Source organism: Ovis aries, chromosome 15 (assembly GCF_016772045.2).
Source record: "Ovis aries strain OAR_USU_Benz2616 breed Rambouillet chromosome 15, ARS-UI_Ramb_v3.0, whole genome shotgun sequence".
In the NCBI taxonomy this organism is placed as follows: domain Eukaryota; kingdom Metazoa; phylum Chordata; class Mammalia; order Artiodactyla; family Bovidae; genus Ovis; species Ovis aries.
The window spans coordinates 1,252,216-1,271,043 of NC_056068.1; the positions used below are offsets into that span (position 1 = coordinate 1,252,216).

The 18,828-nt window shown below is 39.2% G+C and overlaps 1 protein-coding gene across 7 annotated transcripts in view; it reads left to right on the plus strand.

Annotated features, from left to right (window-relative positions):
• The window catches only part of KBTBD3 (kelch repeat and BTB domain containing 3), a 73,271-nt gene that overhangs the window by 43,744 nt on the left and 10,699 nt on the right, over positions 1–18,828 (plus strand). For 2 of the 7 annotated variants that reach the window (XM_060399615.1, XM_012095285.5), the window contains exons 2-3: positions 9,475–10,065; positions 17,083–17,327. In XM_060399615.1, coding sequence (XP_060255598.1) covers positions 17,107–17,327 — 221 coding nt within the window. In that variant the 5' untranslated portion in view covers positions 9,475–10,065; positions 17,083–17,106. Of the gene's footprint in view, positions 1–9,474; positions 10,066–10,111; positions 16,195–17,082; positions 17,328–18,828 lie in introns of those variants that run through there. The other 5 variants (XM_060399616.1, XM_004015958.6, XM_060399614.1 and 2 more) reach the window with 4 other exon arrangements.

Sequence of the window (18,828 nt, forward strand, 5' to 3'; positions counted from 1 at the left end):
CGTCAGGTGGCCGAAGTACTGGAGCTTCAGCATCAGTCCTTCCAATGAATACTCAGGATTGATATCCTTTAGGATTAACTGGTTTGATCTCACAGTCCAAGGGACTCTCAAGAATTTTCTTCAACACTGTAGTTCAAAAGCATCAATTCTTCAGTGCTCAGCCTTCTTTATGGTCCAACTCTCACATCCATCCATGACTACTAGAAAAACCATAACTTTGACACATGGTACTGACTAAATGTTAGCTCTTATTATCATCATATATGTCTTTCTTATTCAAAATGACCTTAAATTGTCACGGTAACTTTTGGCCAGTACATTTATATTTGGATATTTTGAGCAATAAAATACTTTGTGAGCTTTCATTTAATATTAAAATCCAGGGTCAAAATAGTATTGAAAATACCATGGACTTTGAGTGAAGCAAGCATAGTTCTGTTAGTTTTGTGTCTAAATCTTATTGTTTAACTTGGCTTCAATTTCCCATTTTGGAAAACTGTTAAAGTATTATGAATATTGAATAAAATAGCTCTATAAATTGCTAATTATAAAATTTAATACTGTCAGGTCTGTTATATCACAAACTATGAAATTTGAGTCTCTAATCATTCATTTGTTTATTAATGTTTACATGTTAACAGAAAGTGGAGTTTTACCCGATAGTATTTTTCTCTAGTTTATTACTTTAACGGTCCAAAAAGATCTGCATTGTGCATGTAAGAATTAAAGATTTTAAAATTTAAAAAATAAAAAACTAAAATTAAAAAAAAAAAAAGATCTGCATTGATAGGGATGTAAGTTCTTAATTCCCCTTCTTGGATCACTGCCTTATGGTGAAGGGGCTAGCGTAACTCAATGAAAGTATGAGCCAGGCCATGCAGGGTCACCTAAGATGGATGGGTCATAGTGAATAGTTCTGATAAAATGTAGTCCAGTGGAGGAAGGAATGGCACACCACTCCAGTATTCTTGATGTGAGAACCCCATGAACAGTATGAAAAGGCAAAAAGATACGACACTGAAAGATGAGTCCCCCAGGTCATAAGGTGTCCAGTAGGCTACTGGGGAAGAGCACAGGGTAATTACTAATAGCTCCAGAAAGAATGAAGTCGTTGGGTCGACAGTCAGTTGTAGACGTCTCTGGTGGTGACAGTAAGTCCAATGAACAGTACATTGCTTAGGAACATGGAAAGTTAGGGCCATCAGTCAAGGTAAATTGGACTTGGTCAAGTCAACAAGAGAGTCTGAAATGCAGTACTTGGGTGCAATCTCAAAAACAATAGGATGTTCTCGGTTTGTTTCCAAGGCAGACCAATATTACAGCAATCCAAATCTGTGCCTCAGCCACTAATACTGAAAAGCTGAAGTTGACCAGTTCTGTGAAGACCTACAAGACTTTCTAGAACTCACACCAAAAAAAAAAAAAAAAAAGAGATGTGATTCTCATCACTGGAGATTGGAATTCAAAAGTAGGAATTCAAGAGATACCTGAAGTAACAGGCAAGTTGGCCTTGGAGTGCAAAATGAAGCAGGGCAAAGGCTGACAGTTTTGTTAAGACATGCTCATAGCAAACATCTTCTTCCAAAGCACAAAAGATGACTCTACACATGGACATCACCAAATAGTCAGTAACTAAAGCAGATTGATTATATTCTTTGCAGCCAAAGGTAGAGAAGCTCTATACATACAGCAAAAGCAAGACATGGAGCTAACTGTGGCTAGATCATGAGCTACTTATTGCAAAATGCAGGCTTAAATAGAAGAAAGTAGGAGAAGCTACTAGCCCAGTGAGGTATGACCTAAATCATATGGTGGAGATGACAAATAGATTCAGGAGATAAGGTCTGGTAGGTAGAATACCTGAAGAACTATGGACAGAAGTTCGTAGCACTGTACAGGCGGCAGAGACTAAAACCATCCCAGAGAAAAAGAAATGCAAGAAGGCAAAGTGGTTGTCTGAGGAGGCTATACAAAAAGCAGTGAAAGGCAAAGGAGAAAGGGAAAGATATACCTAACTGAAGGCAGAGTTCTTGAAAATAGCAAGGAGGGTTAAGAAGGCCTTCCTAAATAAACAGTGTAAAGAAATAATCGAATGGAAAAGAGATCTCATCAAGAAAATTGAAGATATCAAGGGGGCATTTCATATAAGGATGGACACAATAAAGGACAAAAACGGTAAGGGCATAACAGAAACAAAAGATATTAAGAAGAGGTGGCAAGAATACGCAGAACTGTACAAAAAAGATCTTAGTGACCCAGATAACCACAATGGTGTGGTCACTCACCTGGAGTCAGACATCCTGGAGTGTGAAGTGAAGTGGGTCTTAGGAAGCATCACTATGAACAAATCTAGTGGAGGTGATGGAATTCCAGCTGAGCTATTTCAGATCCTAAAAGTTGATGGTGCTAAAGTGCTGCACTCAACATGTCAGCAAATTTGAAAAACTCTGCAGTGGCCCTGGGACTGGAAAAGGTCAGTTTTCATTGCAACCCCAAAGAAGGGCAGCCAAAGAAGGTTCAGACTACTGTACAGATGTGCTTATTTTACATGCTAATAAAATAAGGTTCTGCTCAAAATCCTTCAAGGTAGGCTTCATCAGTACATGAACCCAGAACTTCAAGATGTACAAGCTGCATTTAGAAAAGGCAGAGAAACCAGAGATTAAATCTCCAGCATTTGTTGGATCATGGAGAAGGCCAGGGAATTCCAGGGAAAACACACACACATCTTCTTTGGCTATGAAGCCTTTGACTGTATAGATCACAACAAACTGTTGAAAATTCTTACAGATATAGGAATACCAGACCACCTTACCTGTCTCCTACGAAACCTGTATGCAGATCAAGAAGCAACAGTTAGAACCAGACAGTGAGCAACTAACTGATGTAAATTTGGGAAAGGAACAGGACAAGTCTGTATGTCTCTGGTTATTTAACTTCTATGCAGACTACATCATAGGAAATGGTGGGCTGGATGACTTACAAACTGGAATCAAGATTCCGTGGAGAAACGTCAGCAACTTCAGGTATGCAGATGATACCACCCTTAATGACAGAAAGTGAAGAGGAACTAAAGAGCCTCTTGATAAGGTGAAAGGGGAGAGTGAAAAAGCTGGCTTGAACTCAACATTCGAAAAACCTAAGAACATGGCTTCTGGTCCCATCACTTCATGGCAGATAGAGGGAAAAAGTAGAGGCACTGACAAGTTTTATTTTCTTGGGCTTCAAAATCTCTGTGGACTGAGATTGCAGCCATGAAATGAAAAGATGCTCCTTGTAAGAAAAGCTGTCACAAACCATGTCAGCATATTAAAAAAGCATAGACATCACTTTGCCAGCAAAAGATATCTAGTCAAAGCTATGATTTTTCCAGTAGTCATGTCCAGATGTGAGACTTGGACTGTAAAGAAGGCTGATCACTGAAAAATTGATGCTTTTAAATTGTGCTGGAGAAGACTCCTGAGAGTCCCTTGGACAGCAAGGAGATCAGACCAGTCAATCCTAAAGGAAATCAATCCTGAATATTCATTAGGACTGATATTGAAGCTGAAGCTTCAATACTTTGGTCACCTGATGGGAAAGCTGACTTACTGGACAAAACACTGATGCTGGGAAAGGTTGACAGCAGGAGCAGAAGGGGGCAGCAGAGGATGAGTTGGTTAGGTATCATCACTGACTCACTGCATATGAATTTTTTTTTTTTTTTGCATATGAATTTGAGCAAAGTGTGGGAGATAGTGAAGGACAGGGAAGTCTGGAGTTCTGTATTCCGTGTGGTTGCAAAGTGTCAGATTCAACTTTTGACTGAAGAATAACAATAAAAAGTGCTGAATTTAGATTGTTATAATCATTATCAAAAAATTTCCTCCACTTTTCCCCCCTTTCTTCTCAGTGTATTTGCATGCTTAAATTTCTCCCATCTAAGCAAAATAAAATTCCTTAGAATCTACATGGTTCTCTAGTTCCAACCTCACTGAACCTAAAAAAAAAAAAATTATATAAAATACGTTCATTATCCTCTCTTAAAACCACTGTAATCTGGCCTCTCCCTATCCCACCCTCAAATCATCAGTGACTTCTTTTCAGTCCTTGCCTTACTTAAACTTTTTCAGCCTTTGATGATGTGGGAGCTACTTCATTTTTGAAATTCTCCTCCCATGGCTTCCACCATCTCTCCAAATTAATTTTCCTCCATTTCTGTCCCTGTTCTTTTTATGTGTTTTTCTCAGCTCTAGAACTTTTCGCCTGTGTCTTCTACAGATAATATTTCTCATATTTTCTTTCCATCTAGGCTGTCACCTGGTATGTGGCAGATGCTGCATAAATAATTCTTCAGCTTAGATTGTCTATCCCTTAAGGTTAATTATCCTTGGTGTTCTATCCTTAACACGCTTCTCTAGAAATTCTACATGTCTTCTTTGATTGATTTTTATTAATTTCAGTGGATTTAGTTATCTTGTGGATTAGTTCCCTCTTTCCCTTTCATATATTTTCCAGGGCCCTTTGTGTATGATAGTGCTTGTAATTTTTGATTAAGTAAAGTCTACATACAGAAATTTATTCAAGCCAAATTGACCAAATAGGACATTTCAACTTCTCTGCTTAACCACTGTACATAGAGTAAACATACAGAGTTTTAACTTTTAGGCACATTGCAAAAGTGAATACCCTTGTGTAATACTAATGTATTATTATGTCAATACTTGAAAATTTCCAATAAAGCCATTTTACTTATATTACTAGTCATAGAAATAAAAATCACTATGTGTATATATCATTGTATTCACTTCTTATCTATGAACTATTAGCTTCAGTAATTTAGACTTACTCTAATACAAGTTCCAGATTATTTATATATTTATATAATAACAGTATAAGTAATTAGGTGTAAATTAGATATACACGCTTATATAGAGATATTTTTATTTTTATTTTTATTTTTTTTTAATTTTAGTTTTTTATTTTTTAAATTTTAAAATCTTTAATTCTTACATGCATTTTTAAAAGTATTGCAACCCATGTTGCTTTTATTCATCAGTGTTCAGGAGGTCTTAGCTACTACTGTACAAAAAAAGGAAATTGGTAAAAAAATAATACAAAAAAAGCAATCTCAATATTTACAAATGATATGTTTTTTATGCATTAAACCAAAAAGTTAAGAATCAACAGATAAATATTTAGATTAATAAATATGTTTAATGAGTTACTGAGATTAAAATTAATACTCCTCAGTTAAGATAATCCTATTTGGGTTTTATGTAGGAGCTCAGTAGTTAAGAAGCTGCCTGCCAATGCAGGGGATATAGGGTCAATCCCTAGTCCTGTAAAATTCTGCCTACCAAGAAGCAGCTAAGCCTGTGCTCAACAGCTGCTGAGCCTGTACTCTAGAGCCTGTGTACTGCAACTACTGAGCCCCCAGTCACTGCAACCAAAGATAGCCTGTGCGCAGCAGTGAAGACCTGGTACAGCCAGAAATAAATAAAATTTAAAAAAACGACCCTATTTGCTATAATAGCTGCATTTCAGTGACTTAACAAAATTAGTTTTTCATTAAAGTGGATTTTAAAAAGTTGATACTCATTACCAGTGCCGCTGCATATGCATATCTGTCTCATTAGATAGTAAACTCCGTGAGCATAAGAACCTCATCTTTGTTACTTACTGCTGTATTCTTAGCAGAATTTCTAAATGTAAATCCAGTGGTATGATGCCAATCCTTAAAAGTTTACTGTATGTTCCGTATTACCTATAGAGTGAAACCCACACCCCCTTTCATGAGGTAAACACCCTGTTTACCACTTAAGCTTTCTTTTATCCTGTCCCCTGTCCTCAACTTTGTTTTTCTCCATAGGGCCATAATAACTCTTTTATCCATGCCTTTGCACTTACAACTTAATTTTTTTCTCTTAGAAATGTTGGTCTCATCTTCTTTGATAACCATTTTTCTTAACAGCTCAAGTACCATACTCATCAGAATGGTTTCCTCAGTCCTCCCCTCTCTACTCTGTCCTCTCCACTCTTGAAGCAAGTCTGAATGTTGTTCTTCCTCTCTGCATCCGTAGTACTTGCTCATATCGCTATTATGACCCTTGTACAGTTTACCTGGGGCTTCACTCCTGGCTCAGATGGTAAAGAATCCGCCTGCAATGCAGGAGACCAGGGTTCAAGACGTGTTTCAGGAAGATCCCCTGGAGGGGAATGGCTACCCACTCCAATATTCTTGCCTGATCCCATGAACAGAGGAGCCTGGCAGGCTACATATAGTTCACGGGGTTGCAAAATTTGGACAAAACTGGGTGACTAACTTTCACAGTTTACTTATTTCTCACCACACTAGCCTATAAACCTGTAAGAGCAGGAATCCTGTACCTCATTTATCTTATATTCCCAATGTATGTGCAGGTTTGAAAACTAGAAGATTCAAATAAAAGTTTATAGAATAAGGAATATTAGTATGGAGGCTGTTGGGGCAATTCAACCCCAGTCCAACCCCAAGTGAGAGTAATGAGAGCCTCAACTAAAAGAATGACAGATAGGGAAAGAACTGGTTTTAAAATGAGTGTGTATTATTGGTGAAATATGACTTCCTGTTGTCTGACTTGGAGAGTATAGTAGCTATTCATCTAGATGAGAATTAGAAAAAATTTTAATAGAGTTATGGGGGGAGAAACCCTATATTGTTATTATAGAGTAAGGATGCTTCAGCCCATTGCTGAACTTGAGAAACAAGCCAAGAATAACACCTTGGCCTCATTGTGTTGTTGAGAAAATACTTTGATCCTTTGCACCACATTAACCCATGTCTGTCTGCCTAGTGCCAGTCTTGGTGGTGATTTGCTTTGTTATGCTCCCCTTTTGTGTGTAAGTACTCCCTGGCTCATCCCTATGAGTATTCTTTTCCGTCATCATGGAGTCAGAAAGAGAAGGCTGGTTCGTGTCTCTACCAGCTCTCTCTCTACTCTTTCATTGTTACTCCATATAAAACTACTCTGCAGTGATAGCTCTTATGCTCAACTTTCTCTTAAGCTCTCAGTTCAGGTCAGTTGCTCAGTCATGTCCGACTCTTTGTGACCCCATGAACTGCAGCATGCCAGGCCTCCCTATCCATCACCAACTCCTGGAGTTCATTCAAACTCATGTCCATCGAATCAGTGATGCCATCCGGCCATTTCATCCTTTGTCTTCCCCTTCTTCTCCTGCCCCCAATCCCTCCTAGCATCAGAATCTTTTCCAGTGAGTCATGGAAACGTCACCTTCGCATGAGGTGGCCAAAGTATTGGAGTTTCAGCTTTAGCATCACTCCTTCCAAAGAACACCCAGGACTGATCTCCTTTAGAATGGACTGATTGGATCTCCATTGCAGTCCAAGGTACTCTCAAGAGTCTTCTGTAACACAACAGTTCAAAAGCATCAATTCTTCAGTGCTCAGCTTTCTTCACAGTCCAATTCTCCCATCCACACATGACCACTGGGAAAACCATAGCCTTGACTAGACCGACCTTTGTTGGCAAAGTAATGTCTCTGTTTTTAGTATGCTATCTAGGTTGGTCATAACTTCCCTTCAAAGGAGTAAGCGTCTTTTAATTTCATGGCTGCAATCACCATCTGCAGATTTTGGAGCCCCCCAAAATAAAGTCTGACACTGTTTCCCCATCTATTTCCTATGAAGTGATGGGACCAGATTCCATGACCTTAATTTTCTGAATATTTAGCTTTAAGCCAGCTTTTTCACTCTCCTCTTTCCCTTTCATCAAGAGGCTTTTTAATTCCTCTTCACTTTCTGCCATAAGGGTGGTGTCATCTGCATATCTGAGGTTATTGATATAACCTCTCCCGGCAATCTTGATTCCAGCCTGTGCTACCTCCAGCCCAGCGTTTCTCATGATGTACTCTGCATAGAACTTTAGTAAGCAGGGTGACAATATACAGCCTTGCTGTACTCCTTTTCCTGTTTGGAACCAGTCTGTTCCATGTCCAGTTCTAACTGTTGCTTCCTCACGTGCATACAGGTTTGTCAAGAAGCAGGTCATGTGGTCTGGTATGCCCATCTCTTTCAGAATTTTCCACAGTTTATAGTGATCCACACAGTCAAAGGCTTTGGCATAGTCAATAAAGCAGAAATAGATGTTTTTCTGGAACTCTCTTGCTTTTTCAATGATCCATCAGATGTTGGCAATTTGATCTCTGGTTAGTCTGCTTTTTCTAAAACCAGCCTGAACATTGAGAAGTTCACAGTTCACGTATTGCTGAAGCCTGGCTTGGAGAATTTTGAGCATTACTTTACTAGCATGTGAGATGAATGCAATTGTGCAGTAGTTTGAGCATTCTTTGGCATTGCCTTTCTTTGGGATTAGAATGAAAACTGACCTTTTCCAGTCCTGTGGTCACTGCTGAGTTTTCCAAATTTGTTGGCATATTGAGTGCAGCACTGTGACAGCATCATCATTCAGGATTTGAAATAGCTCACCTGGAATTCCATTACCTCCACTAGCTTTGTTCATAGTGATGCTTTCTAAGGCCCACTTGACTTCACATTCCGGAATGTCTGGCTCTAGGGGAGTGATCACATCATCGTGATTATCTGGGTCGTGAAGATCCTTTTTGTACAGTTCTGTGTATTTCTTGCCACCTCTTCTTAATATCTTCTGCTTCTGTTAGGTCCATACCATTTCTGTCCTTTATCGAGCCCATCTTTGCATGAAATGTTCCCTTGGTATCTCTAATTTTCTTGAAGAGATCTCTAGTCATTCCCATTCTGTTCTTTTCCTCTATTTCTTTGCATTGATCACTGAGGAAGGCTATCGTATCTCTCCGTGCTATTCTTTGGAACTCTGCATTCAGATGCTTATATCTTTCCTTTTCTCCTTTGCTTTTCACTTCTCATCTTTTCACAGCTATTTGTAAGGTCTCCTCAGACAGCCATTTTACTTTTTGCATTTCTTTTCCATGGGGATGGTCTTGATCCCTGTCTCCTGTACAGTGTGACGAACCTCTGTCCATAGTTCATCAGGCACTCTATCAGATCTATTCCCTTAAATCTGTTTCTCACTTTCACTGTATAGTCGTAAGGGATTTAATTTAGGTCATACCTGAATTGTCTAGTGGTTTTCCCTACTTTTTTCAATTTAAGTCTGAATTTGGCAATAAGGAGTTCATGATCTGAGCCACAGTCAGCTCCTGGTCTTGTTTTTGCTGACTGTATAGAGCTTCTCCATCTCTGGCTGCAAGGAATATAATCAGTCTTATTTTGGTGTTGACCATCTGGTGATGTCCCTCTGTAGAGTCTTCTCCTGTGTTGTTGGAAGAGGGTGTTTGCTCTGACCAGTGCATTCTCTTGGGAAAACTCTATTAGCCTTTTCCCTGCTTCACTCCATATTCCAAGGCCAAATTTGCCTGTTACTCCAGGTGTTTCTTGACTTCCTACTTTTGCATTCCAGTCCCCAATAATGAAAACGACATCTTTTTTTTCTTAAGTTCTAGGAATTATTAGAGAAGGCAGTGGCACCCCACTCCAGTACTCTTGCCTGGAAAATCCCATAGACGGAGGAGCTTGGTGGGCTACAGTCCATGGGATCACGAAGAGTTGGACATCACTGAGCGACTTCACTTTCACTTTTCACTCTGCTGCACTGGAGAAGAAAATGGCAACCCACTCCAGTGTTCTTGTCTGGAGAATCCCAGGGACAGAGGAGCCTGGTAGGCTGCCATCTCTGGGGTCACACAGAGTTGAACACGACTGAAGTGACTTAGCAGCAGCAGCAGCAGGAATTATTAACTGTTTCTACTCTCCTCCCCCCATCAGCTTATAAACATTTTGATTAATGTCGTTTAAATGATTTTTTGACTTTTAAGTGGACTTCTAATGGAAAACTGGCTTCCCTGGTGGCTCAGATGATTAAGAATACAGCTGCAATGCAGGAGACCCAGGTGTGATCCCTGGGTCAAGAAGATCCCCTGGGGGAGAAAATGGCAACCTACTCCAGGATTTTTGCCTGGAAAAGCCCATGGACAGAGGAGCCTCATGACTTAACAGTCCCTGGGTCACAAAGATTGGAACTCAACTGAGTGAGTAAGCACACATGCACACACTAACTTTCATTTAGCACATGGTAAATGCTAAATTATGTATTATTTTTTAATCTCAGCAACACAACTAGATAAATAAAATTTATCCTTATTTTACAAATGAAGAAAATGAGACTCAAAGATTAGTAGTTGCTTGCCTCAAGTATATCACAAGTATATTACACAGCCAAGATTGGAACTCAAATCTATCCTATTCTGTGTGTGTTAGTTGCTCAGTTGTTTCCCAGCTGTTTGCAACTCTGTGGACTTTAGCCCACCAGTCTGCTCTGTTCACAGAATTTTCCAGGCAAGAATATTGGAGTGGGTTGCCATTTCCTTCTCCAGGAGATCTTTCTGACCCAGGAATCAAACCTGGGTCTCCTGCATTGCAGGCATATTCTTTATAGTCTGAGCCACCAGGGAAGCCCATCCTATTCCAGAGCCCCTTTTCTATTTCGTATTATGTCATAGCTCTGGGACAGTATGATCTCGTAGTTATTAGACAAGGAGGAAAAACATGCATGTTTTATCAACATAGTTTTACAAATGAGTGAAGTATCCCTTGTGAGGTAAAGAATTACCATTGGGACAATAGCCATATATAATTATTGGTACACATATTTTGTACCCTACTCTGACTTGGAATATTTTTTCAATTCTTGATCAGATGTTACCAACATTCTTTTTTGTTGTTTTGTTTGGCCATAACATACGGCTTGGGGAAATCTTAGTTCCTCACCAAGGATTGAACCCAGAACCCAACAGTGAAAGCACAGAGTCTTAACCATTGGACGACTAGGGAATTAACCTCAACAGTCTTAAAGATTTGCACCACTGTGATGATTTTCTCTGTAGCTCACTTTAACTTGGAATATTCTTTTGCATCCTAGATTGGATTTATCAACATTCTTAGGATTTGCACAGTTGCACTGTTTGCAGTGTTGTGATGGCTTGGCACTGGGTGCCCAGACATTTGGTCAAATGGTTATTCTGGGTATGCCTGTGAGGGTGTTTCTGGATAAGATTAATAACACTTGAGTAGATAGACTGAGTAAATTACTGCCACTTCTAATCCATGTGGGCCTCATCCAATCAATTGAAAACCTGAATAGAACATTAGTCATTTCCTGCCTTTGGCCTTGAACTGAAAAGTAATCTCTTCCTAGGTTTCTAGCCTGCCAGCTTTCAGAGTAGAACTGACACCATCAGCTGTCCTGGTTCTTAGGCCTTTGGATTCAAAGTAAAACTACACCATTGGCTGTTCTGAGTCTCTGACTAGCCAACCATAATCTTGGGACCTCCACAATGTTATGAACCAATTATGTTTATGACAACAGACTACTTCCAAATAGGAAAAGGAGTATGTCAAGGCTGTATATTGTCACTCTGCTTATTTAACTTATATGCAGAGTACATCATGAGAAACGCTGGGCTGGAAGAAACACAAGCTGGAATCAAGATTGCCGGGAGCAATACCAATAACCTCAGATATGCAGATGACACCACCCTTATGGCAGAAAGTGAGGAAGAACTAAAAGCCTCTTGATGAAAGTGAAAGAGGAGAGTGAAAAAGTTGGCTTAAAGCTCAACATTCAGAAAACTAAGATCATGGAATCTGGTCCCATCACTTCATGGGAAATAGATGGGGAAACAGTGGAAACAGTGTCAGACTTGTTTTTTGGGGCTCCAAAATCACTGCAGACAGTGATTACAGCCATGAAATTAAAAGACGCTTACGCCTTTGAAGGAAAGTTATGGCCAACCTAGATAGCAAATTCAAAAGCAGACACATTACTTTGCCAACAAAGGTCTGTCTAGTCAAGGCTATGGATTTTCCAGTGGTCATGTATGGGTGTGAGAGTTGGACTGTGAAGAAAGCTGAGCGCCGAAGAATTGATGCTTTTGAACTGTGGTGTTGGAGAAGACTCTTGAGAGTCCCTTGGATTGCAAGGAGATCCAACCAGCCCATCATAAAGGAGATTAGGCCTGGGTGTTCATTGGAAGGACTGATACAGAAGCTGAAACTCCAATACTTTGGCCACTTCATACAAAGAGTTGACTCATTGGAAAGGACTCTGATGCTGGGAGGGATTGGAGGCAGGAGGAGAAGGGGACGACAGAGGATGAGATAGCTAAATGGCATCACCGACTCGATGGACATGAGTTTGGGTAAACTCTGAGAGTTGGTGATGGACAGGGAGGCCTGGCATGCTGCAATTCATGGGGTCGCAAAGAGTCGGACACGACTGAGCAACTGTACTGATATACATATATACTATATTTACATACACTCATATACATATACACACACAACCCACACAGATATCACACGTATAACAGTAGTTATGTATATAACAAATAGGCTTATAGCCAAATATATAGCTTATTGGTTCTTTTTCTATGAAGAACTCTAATACAACTTTTCTGTCTTACGTTTCTTTGGAACCCAATCTTTTTATTGTCTTTCTCCTTTTATGACACTTCATTCTTTGTGTTTATTTGTATGTGAGCTCAATTTTATTGGCAACAAATAGTCTCAGTTTTTTTCCTCAAAATGGCAGGCTCACTTCCTTCACTTTTGAGCTTATCTGCCAAATACGCAAGATAGAATAGCCAGAGTGTGTCTGTCCTTTGACATTCTGTATAAATGGTGGCTGCATCTGTGCTTTTCCTCAAGACGGCGTAGTTCTTGGGCACGTAGCAGAAGTGCTCTATATGGGCTTCCCATTTTGTCACACGGAATTAAAAAGATGTATCCTTAAGGAGCAAGCTTTAATAAAATCCAGAATTTTTAGCACTTCACTAAGGACAGTTTTAAGTGAAGTTAACTTTTTCCCCCTTCCGAGTGCTTGGGGTGAAGAATACAATAAATAGGTGTATTCCTAGATGGCAGCAATTTCATTCACATTTCTTTTGTACCATCAGTGGAAGTGTCAGAATAGTGAGAAAAGCAACTACTTAATATTTGTATGAAAATAGTTTTAACTTCACAGATTCCTGAGAGGGTTTTAGGGACCTTTGGTGGTCCATGGGCTACGTTAGAGAAACAGTTTGAGATACTGTCTCACAGAATAGATGTGGTTGCTGATGATGAATATGAGTGATACTTGACCTTCTTTCTCTCCCTTCTCTCTTGTGATTTTTTTTTTTTTTTCATGATATGTCAGCAACTGAAGTTCCATCAGATGCCTGTAGCATGTCTCTAAAGGAGATTGGCAGAACAAATTCACCATTTGTTCCTTCATATTGTATGTCTTGCATCTGCTTTGTTTGATCTTATAAATTTGAAACCAGTAACATGGAACAACAGACTGATTCCAAATAGGAAAAGGAGTACGTCAAGGCTGTATATTGTCACCTTGCTTATTTAACTTATATGCAGAGTACATCATGAGAAATGCTGGACTGGAAGAAACACAAGCTGGAATCAAGATTGCGAGGAGAAATATCAATAACCTCAGATACGCAAGTGACACCATTCTTATGGCAGAAAGTGAAGAGGAACTTAAAAGCCTCTTGATGAAAGTGAAAGAGAGGAGTGAAAAGGTTGGCTTAAAGCTCAACATTCAGAAAACGAAGATCATGACATCGGTTCCATCACTTCATGGGAAATAGATAGGGAAACAGTGGAAACAGTGTCAGACTTTATTTTTGCGGGCTCCAAAATCACTGCAGATGGTGACTGCAGCCATGAAATTAAAAGACGCTTACTCCTTTGAAGGAAAGTTATGACCAACCTAGATAGTATATTCAAAAGCAGACACATTACTTTGCTGACTAAGGTCCGTCTAGTCAAGGCTATGGTTTTTCCTGTGGTCATGTGTGGATGTTAGAGTTGGACTGTGAGGAAGGCTGAGCGCTGAAGAATTGATGCTTTTGAACTGTGGTGTTGGAGAAGACTCTTGAGAGTCCCTTGGACTGCAGGGAGATCCAACCAGTCCATTGTGAAGGAGATCAACCCTGGGATTTCTTTGGAAGGAATGAGGCTAAAACTGAAACTCCAGTACTTTGGCCACCTCATGTGAAGAGCTGACTCATTGGAAAAGACTCTGATGGTGGGAGGGATTCGGGGCAGGAGGAGAAGGGGACGACAGAGGATCAGATGGCTGGATGGCATCACAGACTCGATGGACATGGGTTTGGGTGTACTCCGGGAGTTGGTGATGGACAGGGAGGCCTGGTGTGCTGCGATTCATGGGGTCCCAAAGAGTCAGACACGACTGAGCATCTGAACTGAACTGAACCGACACCAGTAAGGTTCTAAGATATGGAGATCAGAGAGAAAACAATAGCAACTGGGAAACAAAACTTTGACCTGGCTAGAGTAAAACCATAATTATTGTACACTCACATTTAAAGCCATTCCTTCAATATGTTTTTTTCCAGAGCTATTTCTCATCATTACTGTATATTTCAGCTTGTAAGTGGCCACTTTGGAATTTTCCTAAATTCAGATTTATAACATTTGGTAATAACATCGAATCTGTGAGGCACACAGAAAGTGAGGCATGCTGTCAGAATCAGAAACAATTCTACTTCCCAAGACCTGTAATCATCCAATTTGAAACTCTTTGCATACTGGCAATATATTAAAGCATATGTAGCAGGCACAGAAGTGAAAATGGAAATTTACTACAGGAATCCTCAGTTTATGATATGTCATGATCCCGTACCTAAATCTGCAGAAAGGGGCATCCATTTTTTATACCCTTAAAGATACTGTTTTTGAAAATTTCCCTTTTTTCATCTCTACCTATTTGATTTATGTATTGTTTCATTTCCACAAAGTTCACTCCCACCTTCATTCTTAATATATCTCCCTCCTTACTCAGAACACTGCTCACAAAATCATCTCTGCAGGTAACTTATTTTTCTAAAGTTACTGCAAATTACATCATATTACTGCCTCCTGCACATGTGTGCACACACACTCTTTAACACAGGCACATTATTTTATAGTACATCAGCTAGTCAGTAACTTTCTATGATGATGAAAATACTCCTTATTTGCTATATAATACAGTACACTGCAGTAACCATTAGCCACATGTATTAGTGTTCTCCAGAAAAACAGCCAATTGGAGGGAAGATAGATTGATTTACTCTGTAGAGTTAGCTTGTATGCTTATGGAAGCTAGGTATTCCGAACATCAGAAAACTGGTCCTAGTAGTAAAACTAGCAGTAAAGTTGTAATCCAAGTTTTAGTCCAAAGGAAGGAAAAGTCTGATCCTCCAACTTAAAGACAGTCTGGCAGAGAGAAAAAATTCTTTGTTACTGGACCTTTTGTTCTTTGCAGGCCTTTAATGGATTCAGTGAGTTCCACTCACATTAAGTAAAGCAACCTGCTTTCCTCAGTCTGCTGATTCAGATATTAGTCTCATCCAAAAACACCTTCACAGACATACCCAGATACAATGTTTAGCCAAATATCTGGGTACCCCCATGGCCCAATCAAGTTGACACATAAAAGTAACCATCATATTACATATAACTATGGACTACTTAAAATATGGCTAGACCAAGGAACTAAACTTTTAAGTTTTATTTAATTTTAAATAGTTTAAATTGATATACATGGCTCATGCTTACTATTTTGGATAACAGAGATGATTGTCTCAGTCTTAGAATGAAGCTTTGATTGATGTTGTAGGACAATTCAGACTACTTCTCCATCATCTAGCTTTCACCTGGGCTTGAAACTCCTCCTCTAGAACACAGCTACCATGTAAGAAGTCTAGCTACCCTGAGACTGCCATGCTATGAGGAAGTATTGCTTTGGCCACCTCCTGCGAAGTGTTGATTCATTGGAAAAGACTGATGCTGGGAGGGACTGGGGGCAGGAGGACAAGGGGACGACAGAGGATGAGATGGCTGGATGGCATCACTGACTCGATGGACATGGGTTTGAGTGAACTCCAGGAGTTGGTGATGGACAGGGAAGCCTGGCATGCTGCGATTCATGGGATCGCAAAGAGTCAGACCCTACTGAGCAACTGAACTGAACTGATGGATAGAGTGCATCAAGAGGGGGAGAGAGCTCTGTCTGTTCTAGCTGTCCATCCCATCTGAAGGAGATGTGAGTGAGGAAATCATACTGGACCTCTCACCCAGGTTAATCAGGCCTTCAGGTGAGCTGCCACGTGACTGACCATATGAAAGCCTGCAAATAAGAAGCTCCATCTAACCCTGCAGAACTGTCAGAGACTAAGTTGTCTTAAACCACTAAGTTTTGGGGTGATTTGCAAAGCAGTAAATAACCGGAACAGAAGTATGCTAAGGAATCAAGGTTTCCTATTTCTGTGACTCACCTAGATCGCAGTCTTACTGTCTTTCTGTTTCCTGCTTTCTTGCTTTTCGTGGTATAAACTTTAATGCTCAAAACTAAATTTGCGGTTTGGGAAAGTCAGTTAATCTGGCCTTCAACTATCTTGGATTTCTGACCCCACTTAAAAGGCTTTCCTACTTTGAAATAGGACAGCTTGAACCAATGTTGACTTTTCCTTCCTTGCTAAAGGCCATAACCAGTTAATTTAACACCTTTTTCTTTTTCAACCAATTGTTTTTTAAAAGTGTGATCCCAGAATACACCTACCAGTGCTTCAATATCAACATTTTAACATCTGAAGAAAAAGGATGGGAGTAGAGAGGGGTGTGTTGGATAGATAGTCAAATGATACCTGCTTATAAAAGTGATACCACTTATATGTAACAAGACTAGACATGTAGTCAGGTTCTACATCAGTTTTTAATATAATTCATAATTGTACTATTTAATGCAGTTATACAGCCTCAAACTTTATTCATAAATAACATTTTTATTTCAGTGAGCTCAACATTTATAAAAATTTAAAAGGAATTTACTGTTAAATGTCATGAAAACAAGTGTGTGGGACAAGATTTACCATTATAATTGTTTTTAATGAGCATTTTTTTGTGATTTACACTAAGGGCGAATTTTAGATCTGAAAATTCATTAAGATTCTGCTACATCAGTGATTTTTTTTTTTTCCTTCTAGTTCTAAGAACAGATAGAAGTGGCTATGGATAATTCATATGATTTCAATCAAAAAGGCTCATGTAATGGAATTCCATCTGAGAAGAAAAACAACTTCCTTGTGTCAGAAGATCATGGACAGAAAATCTTAAGTATACTACAGAATTTTCGAGAACAAAATATCTTTTATGATTTCAAAATAATCATGAAAGATGAAATAATCCCATGTCATCGTTGTGTGTTAGCAGCATGCAGTGACTTTTTCAGGTACTTTTACCTTGTCTGTCTATCCCTCAGATTTTATGATACCAGTAATTAAGTTATTTTTATGACTGTAACTCAATTTTTCCCCTACAGAGCATGGAATAGTAATCTTTAATACTTAAAAAGAGATACTTAGAACCGAGATTAACTAATGATTTTTTAAATATGAAAATATAAGAATACCTTTTTTAAACCTCAAGTCTTCCCGGGCTAGGATTTCCCAAAGTTAAACATTAGTCCTTATTGTTCTGGAAAAAAAAAGTTGTTTTGATGTGGGGTCAGTTTTGTTTGGAAGGTCCCCTGCACTGTATAATTTGGCAAAAGAGAAAAGGATAGACTGAGCAGAAATGGAAGCCAAGCTCAAAGAAAATGAGGCATCTGAGAAAAAATACATCTTGGATATGGGTTGTATTCCATGGATTGTCCAGGGAAGAGGTACTCTAATGCAGAGAGTTTCTCTTCTCTTTAGCCTGGATCGTCCTAAAGTGGGGAAAAGTACTTCCACAGCCATTTCTGGAGAGCCCTCAACTTGTTTTGATTCTAATTCTGAGTATAATTCAGTTCCCCAAGTAGATCATCCTCCAAAGAATGCACTAGTCATAACACTGTTAGAATCCACTATGACAGTGGGTTTCTGATTCTTCGTGGTTAAGGGTCAGACACATTACCTTAGTATTGTGGTAACTGTATGAAGATAATACCTGTGAGACCTATTCATCAGACAGGCAAACTTCTCTTGCTGACATCCTGATCTTCAGGCCTCCTAGTCATACTTCAATAAACTTAAATCCTAATTGCAGTATTTTACATTAAGTTCAGTTTTAGAAGCAATTCTAAGTAAGCAGAGTTTAAATCTCTAACAAACTTGAAAAAAGAGAGCAAGATATAAGATATAAAAACATCTAGATACAAGTTAACTTATACTGGTTTTAATCCTTAATTTAACTCTTGTTTTACTACCAACATATAATTAAATGATACCCTTATTGCTCAAGATTAAATCTTATAGGTTGCACTTCATTCAGCAGGTTTATTGATATCTAGTACTCACTAAACACCTTTTTTTTTTTTTTTTGACTCTCCTATGTGGCATGCGGTATCTTCATTCCCTGATGAGGGATCAAACCATGCCCCATGCATTGGAAGCGTAGAGTCTTATCCACTCGACCTCCAGTGAAAGTCACTAAACACCAGTTTCTCTAGGGTTTCCTGCTTTGAATTTGAGAGCAGTGGCTCAGTGCTACATCACAGTTTACTGAGGACAAGGGGAACTACACCTTTTACTAGCTTTTTGCCTAACTAGACTATATGTCTTCATGTATTCTTTTCATTTCTTCTCTCAGGTAACCTAAGTTGTTATTCTTCAGCCTCCACTGGGGCCCTAACTGGCCTTATGCTCTCCCAGTTTCAGATTCCACTAGTTTCTTTCCACCTCCCTTTGAATTCAGTTTTTCTTCCAAGGAAATCTTTTTTGTTCCCTTATCCTTCATATCACCTCTTCACT